At 44.4% G+C, this 12,668-nt stretch overlaps 1 protein-coding gene across 1 annotated transcript; it reads left to right on the top strand.

Moving 5' to 3' along the window:
- Positions 1 to 4,630: 4,630 nt before the first annotated feature.
- On the top strand, positions 4,631 to 12,362 carry LOC119332593 (fanconi-associated nuclease 1 homolog). Its single transcript, XM_037605763.1, has 15 exons — positions 4,631 to 4,835; positions 4,928 to 5,060; positions 5,516 to 6,048; positions 6,125 to 6,229; positions 7,644 to 7,905; positions 7,987 to 8,049; positions 8,228 to 8,302; positions 8,385 to 8,503; positions 9,697 to 9,767; positions 9,845 to 9,932; positions 10,018 to 10,158; positions 10,241 to 10,464; positions 10,939 to 11,212; positions 11,344 to 11,577; positions 11,771 to 12,362. Exons 1-15 carry the CDS (start codon positions 4,683 to 4,685, stop codon positions 12,218 to 12,220), a joined length of 2,925 nt encoding a protein of 974 aa, XP_037461660.1. The 5' UTR covers positions 4,631 to 4,682; the 3' UTR covers positions 12,221 to 12,362.
- The last annotated feature ends 306 nt before the right edge of the window (positions 12,363 to 12,668 follow it).

The raw sequence follows: 12,668 nt of genomic DNA, 5'->3' as shown, positions 1-12,668 counted from the left end.
AAGGGGTGGCTTCCCCCCCAAGCCAAGTGGGGGGCGCCCCCACCCCTAGGGTTTCCCAACCCTAGGCGCGGAGGAGGCCCAAGGAGGGGGCACCAGCCCACTAGGGGCTGGTTCCCCTCCCAATTCAGCCCATGGGGCCCTCCGGGATAGGTGGCCCCACCCGGTGGACCCCCGGGACCCTTCCGATGGTCCCGGTACAATACCGGCCACCCCCGAAACCTTCCCGATGGCCGAAACTGGACTTCCTATATATAAATCTTTACCTCCGGACCATTCCGGAACTCCTCGTGACGTTCGAGATCTCATCCGGGACTCCGAACAACTTTTGGGTTACTGCATACTAATATCTCTACAACCCTAGCGTCACCGAACCTTAAGTGTGTAGACCCTACTGGTTCGGGAGACATGCAGACATGACCGAAACGCCTCTCCGGTCAATAACCAACAGCGGGATCTGGATACCCATGTTGGCTCCCACATGCTCCACGATGATCTCATCAGATGAACCACGATGTCGAGGATTCAATCAATCTGTATACAATTCCCTTTGTCAATCGATACGTTACTTGCCCGAGACTCGATCGTCGGTATTCCAATACCTCGTTCAATCTCGTTACCGGCAAGTCACTTTACTCGTGCCGTAATGCATGATCCCGTGATCAACCACTTGGTCACATTGAGCTCATTATGATGATGCATTACCGAGTGGGCCCAGAGATACCTCTCCGTCATACGGAGTGACAAATCCCAGTCTCGATTCATGCCAACCCAACAGACACTTTTGGAGATACATGTAGTGTACCTTTATAGTCACCCAGTTACGTTGTGACGTTTGGCACACCCAAGGCACTCCTACGGTATCCGGGAGTTGCACAATCTCATGGTCTAAGGAAATGATACTTGACATTCGGAAAAGCTGCAGCAACCGAACTACACGATCTTTGAGCTATGCTTAGGATTGGGTCTTGTCCATCACATCATTCTCCTAATGATGTGATCCCGTTATCAATGACATCCAATGTCCATAGTCAGGAAACCATGACTATCTTTTGATCAACGAGCTAGTCAACTAGAGGCTCACTAGGGACGTGTTATGGTCTATGTATTCACACATGTATTACGATTTCCGGATAACACAATTATAGCATGAATAATAGACAATAATCATGAACAAAGAAATATAATAATAACCATTTTATTATTGCCTCTAGGGCATATTTCCAACAAGGAGGAGGGGGGAGGCAGGAGCAGCGGCGAGGGATGGGGTTGGCCTCCGGCCGCCTCGCGGGAGACAACGCGGAGGCGAGTCGCCAGCGTATCCTCTAAATTAGGTATTCATGCCTCAAATTAAGCCCATGGGCTATATGAAAAGAGAAAAGGACATTTTTAAACCTTAGATTTGACGGATATATGCACGCCTCATCAATGAATACTCCATCCGTTTCAAATTAAGTGACGTGATTGTTCTTTGGGAAAATGATGTCTCCATCGGTTACTCACTCGATTGGTTTCGTCAAATTTTAAGCTCCACGGCTCCAATTCGTCACGTATACATTGTACACAATGAACCAACCAACGGATCGATCTACGTGAAAAATCACAAAACTGGCCATTTGGCCAAAATTCAGCACAAAATGAACCCTTTTTTAAAATATTTCACAAAATGGCCCTTTCCTCATGGCGCCCGCACCTGGGGTGCCATGCTAGACATCATAACGCCCCGGTCAAGGGCGCCATGCCGCGGCGCTGACCAGCCACGTCTGTACGCCTGGGCCCATCTGTGGTTGCATGATGCCCCAGGGGCGGGGGCGCTATGGGCGGAACCATGACGCCCTGGGTCGGGGCGCCATGCCCCTTCGATGAAAATATCCCCTTCTGTCAGGATTCCCTACAAAGCGAGACAGAGGGCTCTGTCTCTGTTCTTCCTCTCATCGCCCAGCCCGCCGCCCCTCACTTCCCTCCTCCAAATCCACGGCCAAGAAGGACAGATCGAAGGGGTAAACCGGTGGATCTTCTTCCCCTCCTAATCCTCTAGGTAATCCCCCAACCTTCTCCTCTTTTTATTGGTTAATTTTGTTGCATTGACCCCATGTGTAGAAACCCTAGTTCATCCCCTTTTTCAAAATTTGTTGATATTTGCATTTGTATTAGAAATGTATGGGTAGGGATATGTATGGTATGATTAGTATTTGGTACTTATAGTTGTTTTTTTAGTTTTTATGTATTTGGTAGCAAATTTGACATAGATAATAGAAGGTTGTGTGCATATTCACTTGTATGGATGATTTGGCTTAGGTGCAGATTTGTAGTTGTATGTATCCATTTGTTGTATGGATATGGATATTTGCAGCTGTATGTATGTTTATATTTCCATTATTCTGGATATTTAGAAATGAAACGGAGGCTTACGATGTACATTGTAATTATGTAGGATGGCTTCTCTGATCCATCCATCGTACGATCTACTTCATCGTGCACGGTTCATGGCAGATGAAAGAAGGGTTTTTGATCAGCTTCACTTGAGGTGTGGTGCAGTTCATGAGAAGATGGAATATGACGAGCGATACACGGAGTATATCCGGAAGACTGGGCTTCTCCCATTTGTCTCACTCGTGTCTCGTTCGATGCCGAAGATGAATCCTTGTGCGATCAGGTCACTAGTTGACCGATGGCGCCCTGAGACACATACTTTCCACTTCTTTGCTGGAGAGATGACGGTGACTTTGCAGGATGTTACAATGATCACTGGACTTCCTATCAAAGGAGAGCCTATTTGTTTTAGCACAGATTCAGAGGGATGGCGTGAGACTATGGTGGGACTCATTGGGAAGGAGCCGGGGGTGCAAGGGAAGTCCACCGGTGCAAGTTATCATTGGATTGCCGAGAACTTTAGTAAGTGCCCGGATGATGTTGATGATGAAACGGTGCAACGGTATTGCAGGGCATACTTGTGGTATGTAGTCAGCTGGACTCTTTTCTCGGATGGCACGGGCGTGAATGCTTCCTTTATGTGGTTAAAGTTGTTTGCTGGGTGGGAACATGGACTGAGTTGGGGTACGGCGGCACTAGCTTATTTGTATCGGCAGGTAACTAGTTTTACATAGTATCTTAACAATGTAGATATTTTATATGGTTTGTACTGACATATCTATTATTTGTGTGTAGTTGGACAAGGCTTGCCGTAGGGGCGTGGATCCAAAGAACACCGCCAAGGCAAAGGAAGCCAATATCGGTGGTCCCATGCTTCTCTTGTCGGTCTGGAGTTGGGAACGCTTGCCAGTTGGGCGGCCAACACCTGCGGGTCTTGGTTATGAGCCATGGGATGATCATGATGACCCGGACCGTATGCCTACATGGGCGTATAAGTGGGACAAGGTTGAAGGTTTTGTTGGCAATTCAAAGACCATGTATTTGCACTATTGCAATGAGCTCGACATCATGACCCCGGAGCAGGTTAGTTTGTTGAGTGTGTTGCCCCTTTGGTTTTCCAAAAATCATAGTAAGCATCTATTTTATTATTTGACGCTACATGTGACCTGGGAGCCATACGGAACGGCAGGCAATATTGGCAGAAGTCTCACTTTCAAATTGAACCGAAAGTGTTATGAAGAAGCAAACCTATGGTGAATGCGTTGCCCATTGATTTGTTACTATGCCGTTGAGTTTCATTAGCCACAGCGGGTTATGACACAGTTTGGCTTATATCAGGAGACCCCGCCAAAGTACAAGGACACTTCGATACATCTGCATAGGTAAATGCTTAATAGTACTTGAAGGTATTCTTTTCATTGTTTCATGCTACTAACGAACATGATGAATTTGAATAAGCAACTTGGACAAGATGAAGCAGAAGAGTATAAAGAAGTGGAATCGTGAGCATGACATGTATATCCAGGAGTTCAAGCACAAGATTAATACGATTAAGCTCTCATTGCGTGAACCTATTTCTAAACCTCCCCCGCGGGCTTTCAATACGGAAGCATTCAACCACTATCTCGTGCACGCAAGGGGCATGGCGCCCTGAGCGGGGGCGTCATGACCATCAGCACGGCGCCCTAGCCTGGGGCGCCATGGTGGCATGCCCTGCCAACGTGGCAGGTCAGCGCTGACCAGTATGGCGCCCTTGACCGAGGCGTTATGGTACCTAGTATGGCGTCCCGGGTGCGGGCGTCATGCGTGTAGGGCCATTTTATGAAATATTTTCAAAAGAGGGTCATTTTATGCTGAACTTTGACTAAAGGGCCAGTTTTGTGATTTTTCACTCGATCTACTCTCTTTATAAAAACATGTCTGCGGACGTCTTCTGTGCCTGACAAGGTTCTTTTTAACAAGGTTAAGACCATGACATGGTGTCATGGTCAGTCCTAGTGGGAGCACGTGTGGCTTGCGCCCCATTCCCCAAACCCCCAAAAGTCAGAAGCGTACGTCGTGCAACGAAGAAAGAAACCTGCAGGCAGGCTCCAGGCAGGCACGGTGCGGCGCACGCATCCACCAACCCAGGCCCAACCCAACCCAGCCCAACCACCCCGCCGCCCGGCCCATCCCGCCCACGAACGACCACGCCCACGTCACTAGCCGCGAAAAGAAAAACAAGCGGACTGGAACTGGAAGCCCGCCACTGAGGCGCCCCTATTCCCCATTCCTTCCCGCCGCCTCGCTCCCGTCCTGTCCTCCAGCCCTCCATGGCCCCATCCCGGCCGCCGACGGCGTTGGCGGGGGCTATGCTGACCGGCAGGGAGAGCCTGGTCCGCCTCATCGGCCGCCGCCGCCGCTCCCCTCTCCCCGCCCCCCTCGCCACCGCGCTCCTCTCCCCCTCCCCCTCCACCCCCCACCAGGTCAGACCCCCAAACCCCAGACCACTCCCCGGTTGGTTCTCTTCCGCCCATGCCATCCGTCCGCCGCTTAACGCTCCTCTTTTTTTCTCCAGGCCGACGACGTGGGTGAGGCGGCCGCTGCGGGCCCTTCTTCGTCGGGAGGGGGCGCCGGCGCGGAGCGGGTGGCCTGCCCCGTCTGCGGCGAGTTCATCCCCGGCTCGGACTACTGCGTCAACACCCACCTCGGTGCGTGCCCCCCTTCCACACATTCACACACTTCTCTGAACCCGCCAAATGCTCATTGAGTGCTCGTTTTGCTGGGCCGTGTTTAGTCCGAAATGTTCATTGCTTTCCGCTTTGACTAAATCGTGTAATGCCTAAATATCCAGCTACCTGCCCACTTCCTGATTGCAAGCTCATGTCGATGTGCTTCCCTGCTTGTGCAGTTGCACTTTATCACCCTCACGTGCTGCACTGTCATTTACAGTCAGTCACTGGCTTGACTTGAAGACAGGGGGAAAAAGCTGTCAGAAATTTTGACTTCACTATGTCTGTTGTCTCGGTTGATTTAGGATAATGGGTGACTAGTTGATGTAAAAATTTACTCCTAGTATATACTGGGATGCATACCAAGCATGTCCTACTTACCAATGCTATAATGTTCTGAAGACTTCTATTTTCATTTCACATGAACTGTGCAGATATATGCCTCTCCAGAGGAGCGAAACGAAAGTTAACACAGAGCAGCCTTCTCGATTTCAGATTCAGCAAAAAAACAACAGCTGAGCCTACCCCAGAGATCTTGAACAACGGTGACGAGGCAGAAAACAAGGGACTGACGGATGGAGACGTATCTACCGACAGAGAATTTTCCTCCATGAATGGCGACACTGGAAGTCCCATGGATAGCGCAACTGCTTTATTAACTTGTTGCCTGCGTGGTTCACCTGGCATTTCTAAGACGCTCAATACATGTATACCTTCAAATGCTGGCTTGCCAATTATGAAGAACGCTGAAAATAACGATGCTGTCGAGAAGGCCTCTTCCTGCTCGTTTTCAGCAGCAACTTCTGTCAGTATTGATGCATGTCCAGACGTGGATTCTAGCACCACGGTAGCTGTTGACACTGTCATAGTGGGCCGGAGGTTCCGTGAAAGCTTTGAACTGCAAGAGGGCATGGGCATTACTGTCTTAAGAGACCCGCAGAATGCCAAGGACTCTGATGCTGTCAAGGTTTCCATCCTTTATGAATAAATTATATTTTCTGTTTACATCCCATTCATGTTTTCCCCCCTAATACCATGGATAGGTGCTTTATGCAGGGTCTGATTGCGGGCAGATGCTTGGATATTTGCCTCGAGAGCTGGCTAAAGTCTTGGCTCCTCTACTGGATACACATTTTATTGAATGCGAGGTGATTCCTTATTATATTGCTGAAGAAGTGTAATATGGCATACAGTTGTTAGGTCCTCAAGAGTTATATAGGCTACTCTCTTGTTGAATAACATTTTTTTTTCTCGAGAAAACGCAAAAGACCTTTGCGTTTCATTACATTGAAAAGATAGGGAGTCGGTTACAGTCGTCGTAGGACGAATCAGTTGAATAACATATGCCGTCAACTTTACGCTGAATGATTAGTGATGAATAAACTAGCCTTGAGCACCTGTGGCAAGTTCTCTTAGAAATCTCACTCCATGCCATCTTAGTGAATGCCCACTGATGCTAAAAAGATGCAGTAAATTAACCCTGCATAGTCAGGCTTCAAGTATTAATTTGGATGCTCCACTTGGATAGAACAGCTTGAACATCATATATGATCTCTCTCTGTATATTTCTTCTCTCACATTTTAGCTAATTTTCTGCTAATTGACTATAAGCCTTAATATTTTCATACGGCCTGGCGCAGTGGTGGAATACTCCCCACTTGTGCCAAGAGGTCCTGGGTTTGACAGTCAACACCCTCTCTGCATTGCACTGGGCAGGGGTAAGGCTTGCCTCGTATAATATTTCCCCAGACCCCACCTGGTGTGGGAGCTTGTAGCACTGGGTCTGTCCTTTTCATACCCAGCAGTTGTAAGGAAGGTCTAGCGCATCTCCTGTTCTGCGTTAATTTCAGCCGCGAGCTATGTCACCATGTTAATGACTTTAGGTGGTTGCCTTGTGTCTGTAATTTAAGCTGTTTTCTCAGTAGTCGGTCTCAACGAGTTTTCTCAGACAGGCAGTTTAGGGTATTTCTCTCAAACTGTAGGCACATCGCTACTGTTTTAATCAGGATTCCAACAAAGTTCATATGTTCATATACAAGCTCCCACCTAAAACTCTTTTGTATGAAACCTACTCTACCCGTAGAGAAAGTTCAGTTTGAATAAAGGTTTGTAGGATCGGGAGGTACATTGCCTAACTAAATCCCTGGAAAGGACTGAACCGACTTCATATCCATTTATACTCAGGGCAAGCAGCCCTTCAAGTCACTGGAAGCCCACGGTAGCTGTGAAAGTAGTTAAGTAGAATAACACATATACTCTGGTGTAAACAGATGCTTAATCAGAAGTAACACTCTCTTTAAGCCTGAAAGTTTGCTTTGATAGTTTTTATTGAGATTAATTCCCTTAAACCGGCAAGGCTAGGGAAAAAAATCTGGTGGTGACTTCGGTGTCAGCTTTTCTGATGCCATCGATTTTGGTGGCAGTAATTTTTTTATTGTGTTTGCTATAGGAAGGTCGTGAGGTTTTTGCTGCAACTTCGAGCATCGCTTTTTGGCAGATTTTTTTTTTGTATCAAGTGGATAACCATCCAACTCCTGATTGCTTACTTTCCTATTTTGTTAGGGATTTGTGGCTGGTTTGCCTGAACAACAGCTTGACAATGTGCCCATCCAACTAACTTGTAAGAAATGTGAAAATGACAATCAGAATTATGAAGATCTGAGATACCAACAATCCTTGTGGGAAAATTTTCTTGGTGTTGTTAGAAATGGAAATTTCCAGCAACCTAGCAGTGCAAGATACCAGGCAAATTTCAATACGATGCTATTGGATGTTATGACCAACCATACACACCTTTTCAGTGATACGGAAACATCATTTTTAGGTTGTTTATTTTATTTCCTTCCCATTCCATCTTATGATCAAGAAATCTTAATGACAAAGTATATGTTTTAACATCCAATAGGATCTTTTAAGTCGTTATCGAACGATGGCCAAAGGCTTTTTGTGAAGATTTACACTCGAAAAGGTTAGCTCCTGATGTCCATAATGTCGATTGATAGGTAAAATGTTGAATTGGCTCCATTCATGTTTATAGTGCTAACGACTTAAGTTTAGTGCATGTATTACTTTTAGTAGGTTAAGAACAATGGAGCCATTTATTAAGCAAACATAACTTTGCATTTGACTAACTGAATTTCTTGCAGGGCCATGGTTTCGGTTGAGCAGCATTTCGTATCGTGAGATATCAGATGTTGAGCATGCAGCCATGGAGTTGAAGTGTAATAACCTAGCCCTACTCATTTTCTGTTACTAGCATGTTGCCATTCTTTAGGTATTTGAACTGGAAGTTCTTTTTTATAGTGGCAGGTTATGTAGACATGTTTTCTTGCACCGATGTTCCATTTGAACATGATATGAAAGAGATTCTCAATGTGCTAAGTGTTCCTGAAATGAAGGAAATCCTAAAGGAGCTCCCTAAGGTTTCAATCTTATCTTCAACTCCTTTCTTATTGTGCAAAAGTATGTTGTTTCCCTTTTCCAACCCAATCATTTTCCTATTGTCGTTTAGAATCACCATTTGTTCATGTTGCTACTTAGGGAAGTTATACAATACTTTAGGATTGGCAGTAGCACATCTATATGTATAAAAAAGGACAGACCCAATGCTAGAAGCTCCCACACCAGGGGAAGGATTATACGAGGCAAACCTTACTCCTGCACTATATCTATACCAATATAAAAAGACCCAAACGGCAGATCCAACTAATCTTGGCCATCAAACCATGTCAATCTAGTGACCTACATGGCTCTAATGTTGAGCGCCTGACATGTTTAGCATGCAATTAATATCATGCCTAATATAAACGTCACTGTTAACTACCTGATTAAAACACAATTAATATCCTACCTAATATCAAGTGGGCAATTAACGTCCTACTTAATACCAACGTGCATTGCACGTACAGGATTACTAGTTTATTTAATACCAGTATGGCAGCATATCAGTGCGAACTTGGTAGTGGTGCTGTTGATCTACATTGCATCCACACATCCGGATTCACATATACTCACACAATAGCATGTCAGTGATGGCACAGCCATGATAATGCATAACCTGCAAAATAACTAAGACCTATGATCTGGCAATAAATAGAATATCAGTCATTTATCCATAATGTTTGCCTACCAACGCTCAGAGAAAATGATGTGGGTATACACCTACACCTTTTCCTTTAAATATGCCCAACAACTTCTGAGTATGATACGTGGTAGCACATAATGTACACCAATGAAAGATAGATATTTAGAAACATGTAATCTTGCTCTAATTGATAGAGGAAAAGCCTGAGAACATGTATTAGCATCGTTGTGTTACATTGTAACTACCACCCATACCTTATTTCAAGTGTTCTATTCAATTTTAGGTTTCCATCAGAAGTTGTTACAATCACCACAAGTCTCGAGGCATTGTTAACACAGTGTTTCTATGCAAGAATACAAACATCACATTTCTATATATTGAAAAATAAAATAAATATCGGAAAACTGATTGGTATTTTGATCAACTACCAGCTACTGCGAGTTGTTTTCTCTCTGCGCTAACTTGCAGTTGATTTCTATACTCAACCTGGTTTTCTCAATGAATATCACATTCATTTATTTTGCTTCCCAGGATAACACAAACTGCACCCGTCGACATGAGCTTCTTAGCACCCTTCTCTCTATGTACAATAATGGAACCTGGTAAAGGCTCTTTCCTTGTTTCATTCAGTCATTCTTGGACATTATGGCCTTGTAAGCAAAATCACCTCCTGATGCAGCACAGTGCTTCCAAAGCGAATTTTTAAATGGACAGGAACCTGTATAAGAGTCTCCAATATGGCTGATGAACTTCTGTGGCTTGTTCAGGTGAATATAGATCTTGCTTAAACTGTTTATCCTATTTACAGTATTATTCCATCCAACAGTCTGATGATCGAGAACAACCATGCAGAGGCTATTTTTTCTAAACGGTGATCAAGATCTGTCATCCTTTCTATTAGTGGATCTTGGTCTGGTGAAATTCCCAGACTACACATGCAGCGTTGTTCATCGCATTTTTCAAGAAAGAAATGATTTACTTGAGTATGAAGAGGTGAACTTTTCATTTCTTTCTAAAAAACAGAAGCATAACCTGCCAATCTGCATATGTGTTTAACATCTTATGTTTCAAATAGGCAATTCGAGTGGCACAGTTCATGGATGAATCTCTTGATAATGATAACATGGAATTAGTGTCAAGATGCACTGATTTGTCTGAGAATCGACTATGCACTTCGTTAAAAGAAGAAGATAGCAGTTTAGCTGATTCTCCTCCATCATTCTATTCATGCTTTTCATCTACCTGGATCTATTCCAAAATACTCACACTAGGTGTCTCTGTTTACGAACGCGAACGCAGGTAAGTTGTGATAAACTTATGGATCAATTCAACTGATATTGGCATGAATATATGTGTTCCATTCAATTTTGATTGAACTGGAACCCTTGACTATACTATTTCTTGGTTCTGTGGACATGTCTTCTGGTCTGCCGTACGCATAATTGGGTGCTTTAGTTCTCTTACAGCTGTCAGATATTGAGTTGCACTATTTAAAAGAAAAGATATTCTCTTGCATACACTTCGACTAGGCAGGCTGTAAAGTTTCATCTTGTATGCAAATTATAGATTAATGTAAAGTTTTGAACTGAAGCTCAGTTTTTTTCATGAAGAAACCTAATCTTCTCAGGAATATATGAATGCATTCACAGGAGGGATCATTTCCTTTTTTTGTTGAAACTTATAATTTTAAAGAGCTTTTGAGTGTGCTTTTCACGCAGTACCTATCTTAATAATTTTTGGGGAACTAGATATCACGCTGACTCTATTCTGCAGGTATGCAGATGCAATAAGGACTCTAAAGATACTACTTAGTAAAGTTGCTTCTGGTAGACGGCGAGGATATTGGACACTGAGATTATCTATTGATTTGGAGCATATGGGTCGCCCTAATGAGAGCCTTTCAATAGCTGAAGGAGGAGTGACCGATCCATGGATCCGTGCTGGGCCAAAGATTGCACTGCAGAAGAGAGTTCTGCGTTTAGGCAAACCTCCACGGCGCTGGAAAGTTCCCAGTTATGCTGATTCTCTTAAGAGAAACATAAAAGAGGTATATATGTATATCACTTTGATGGTCAGTCAGGAGAAAGTTTTTTTGTGTCTGTCTACTGGATTGAGGTGGTAACATGGAAATGCTAAATAATCTATCATTGGGATACATCACACGTTTTTTGTTACCAGGTGAACATCGAAGGAAGGCCATTAAATTGTGAAATAGGAGCAAAGAATGTGTTTTATGGCTATGATGGTGACCGTTGTGGGGTAGAGCAATTAGCTTTGCAGTATTATGCTGACGAGGGAGGTGGCTGGCAAGGTACCCATTCAGAAGGTGGCATATGGATGACAATCTTTGGCCTTCTAATGTGGGATGTAATATTCTCAGAAGTATCCGATGTTTTCCATTCTAAATTTCAGGTACTTGACTTACAGACCAATTTTTTTTGGTTTGCATAACAATGTGCATTTTGTCAGCATGTTGCAACGACTATGCTTTTGATACTGGTACTGCTTGCACGTTTGAGTTGACGGTGAATGCTGTTTTTTCATCATGGTCTTTTACTTGGCTTCCTTGTAATCATTATAGCTTGATTCGGGTGTTCTCTTGCAGACGGCCCCTCTTGATTTTGAAACAGATGACTTCTACAAGTCAAGAAAGGACCTTATAGAAGCACAGTTGAAAAGGATACAAGATGGAATGGCCGAAGAGATGCTTATCAGCTCCTGGGAGCTACATCAAGGGACATCCTGCAGGGGTGTCAATTGGGACCGGCATCCAATGGCCGATGTACGGGCTGTCGTTGCGGGCGTTGGTGGGCATCGCTTGGCATTACTTCTCCGGCATCTAGCCCTCGATTACAGGAGCTGGTCCAGCGGGATGCCTGATCTGCTGCTATGGCGTTTCCTGGATGAACGAGGTGGTGCTGAAGCTAAACTTGTGGAGGTCAAAGGACCAAAGGATCAGCTCTCTGAGCAGCAACGTGCTTGGATTTTTGTCCTGATGGATTTCGGGTTTGATGTGGAAGTTTGCAAAGTGAGCCTAGTTTCTAAGCAGCGATAGGCTCCCTTTATACAAAATGTATTGATATTTGCATTGATCTATTGCAAATGTATTGAAACAACAGACCAAAAGCTGTAACATGTAAAAGAAACACTGTTCTTGATATTTGCATTGATGTTTATATGGTGTCATTCTAACAAAACTATCGTCGGATCTCTAAAAGCTCAGAACCGAGAAATGCCTGGATTAATTTGATCTGATGATGAAATATGCAGAAAACTAGAAATATAAGTATACTCGTAACCGCACTAGAGTTGATAGTTCAATACTAGAAATATAAGGCCCTGTTCGGTAATGGTCTGCTCCCAGAATCTGCGGAGTGGGTTAATGGCAACTCCACCATTTTAAACTACAGCTCCGCCAACTCCGCTCCGGGAGTTGTGGAGCGAAGCGTTGCCGAACAGCCCCTAAGTATACTCATAATCACACTAAGTGAGTGAAAGAATGA

This window comes from Triticum dicoccoides, chromosome 7A (genome assembly GCF_002162155.2).
Source record: "Triticum dicoccoides isolate Atlit2015 ecotype Zavitan chromosome 7A, WEW_v2.0, whole genome shotgun sequence".
NCBI lineage: Eukaryota > Viridiplantae > Streptophyta > Magnoliopsida > Poales > Poaceae > Triticum > Triticum dicoccoides.
Note: the sequence above shows the minus strand (reverse complement) of the source record. Positions and strands in the feature narration are given on the sequence as shown.

Excerpts from the sequence above, each read along its gene's own strand:
- LOC119332593 (XM_037605763.1), top strand. The coding sequence starts at position 4,683 with ATGGCCCCATCCCGGCCGCCGACGGCGTTGGCGGGGGCTATGCTGACC. Across the intron at positions 10,159-10,240 it reads ATTTACTTGAGTATGAAGAG|GCAATTCGAGTGGCACAGTT; the intron begins GTGAACTTTTCA and ends TGTTTCAAATAG. Across the intron at positions 11,578-11,770 it reads TTTTCCATTCTAAATTTCAG|ACGGCCCCTCTTGATTTTGA; the intron begins GTACTTGACTTA and ends GTTCTCTTGCAG.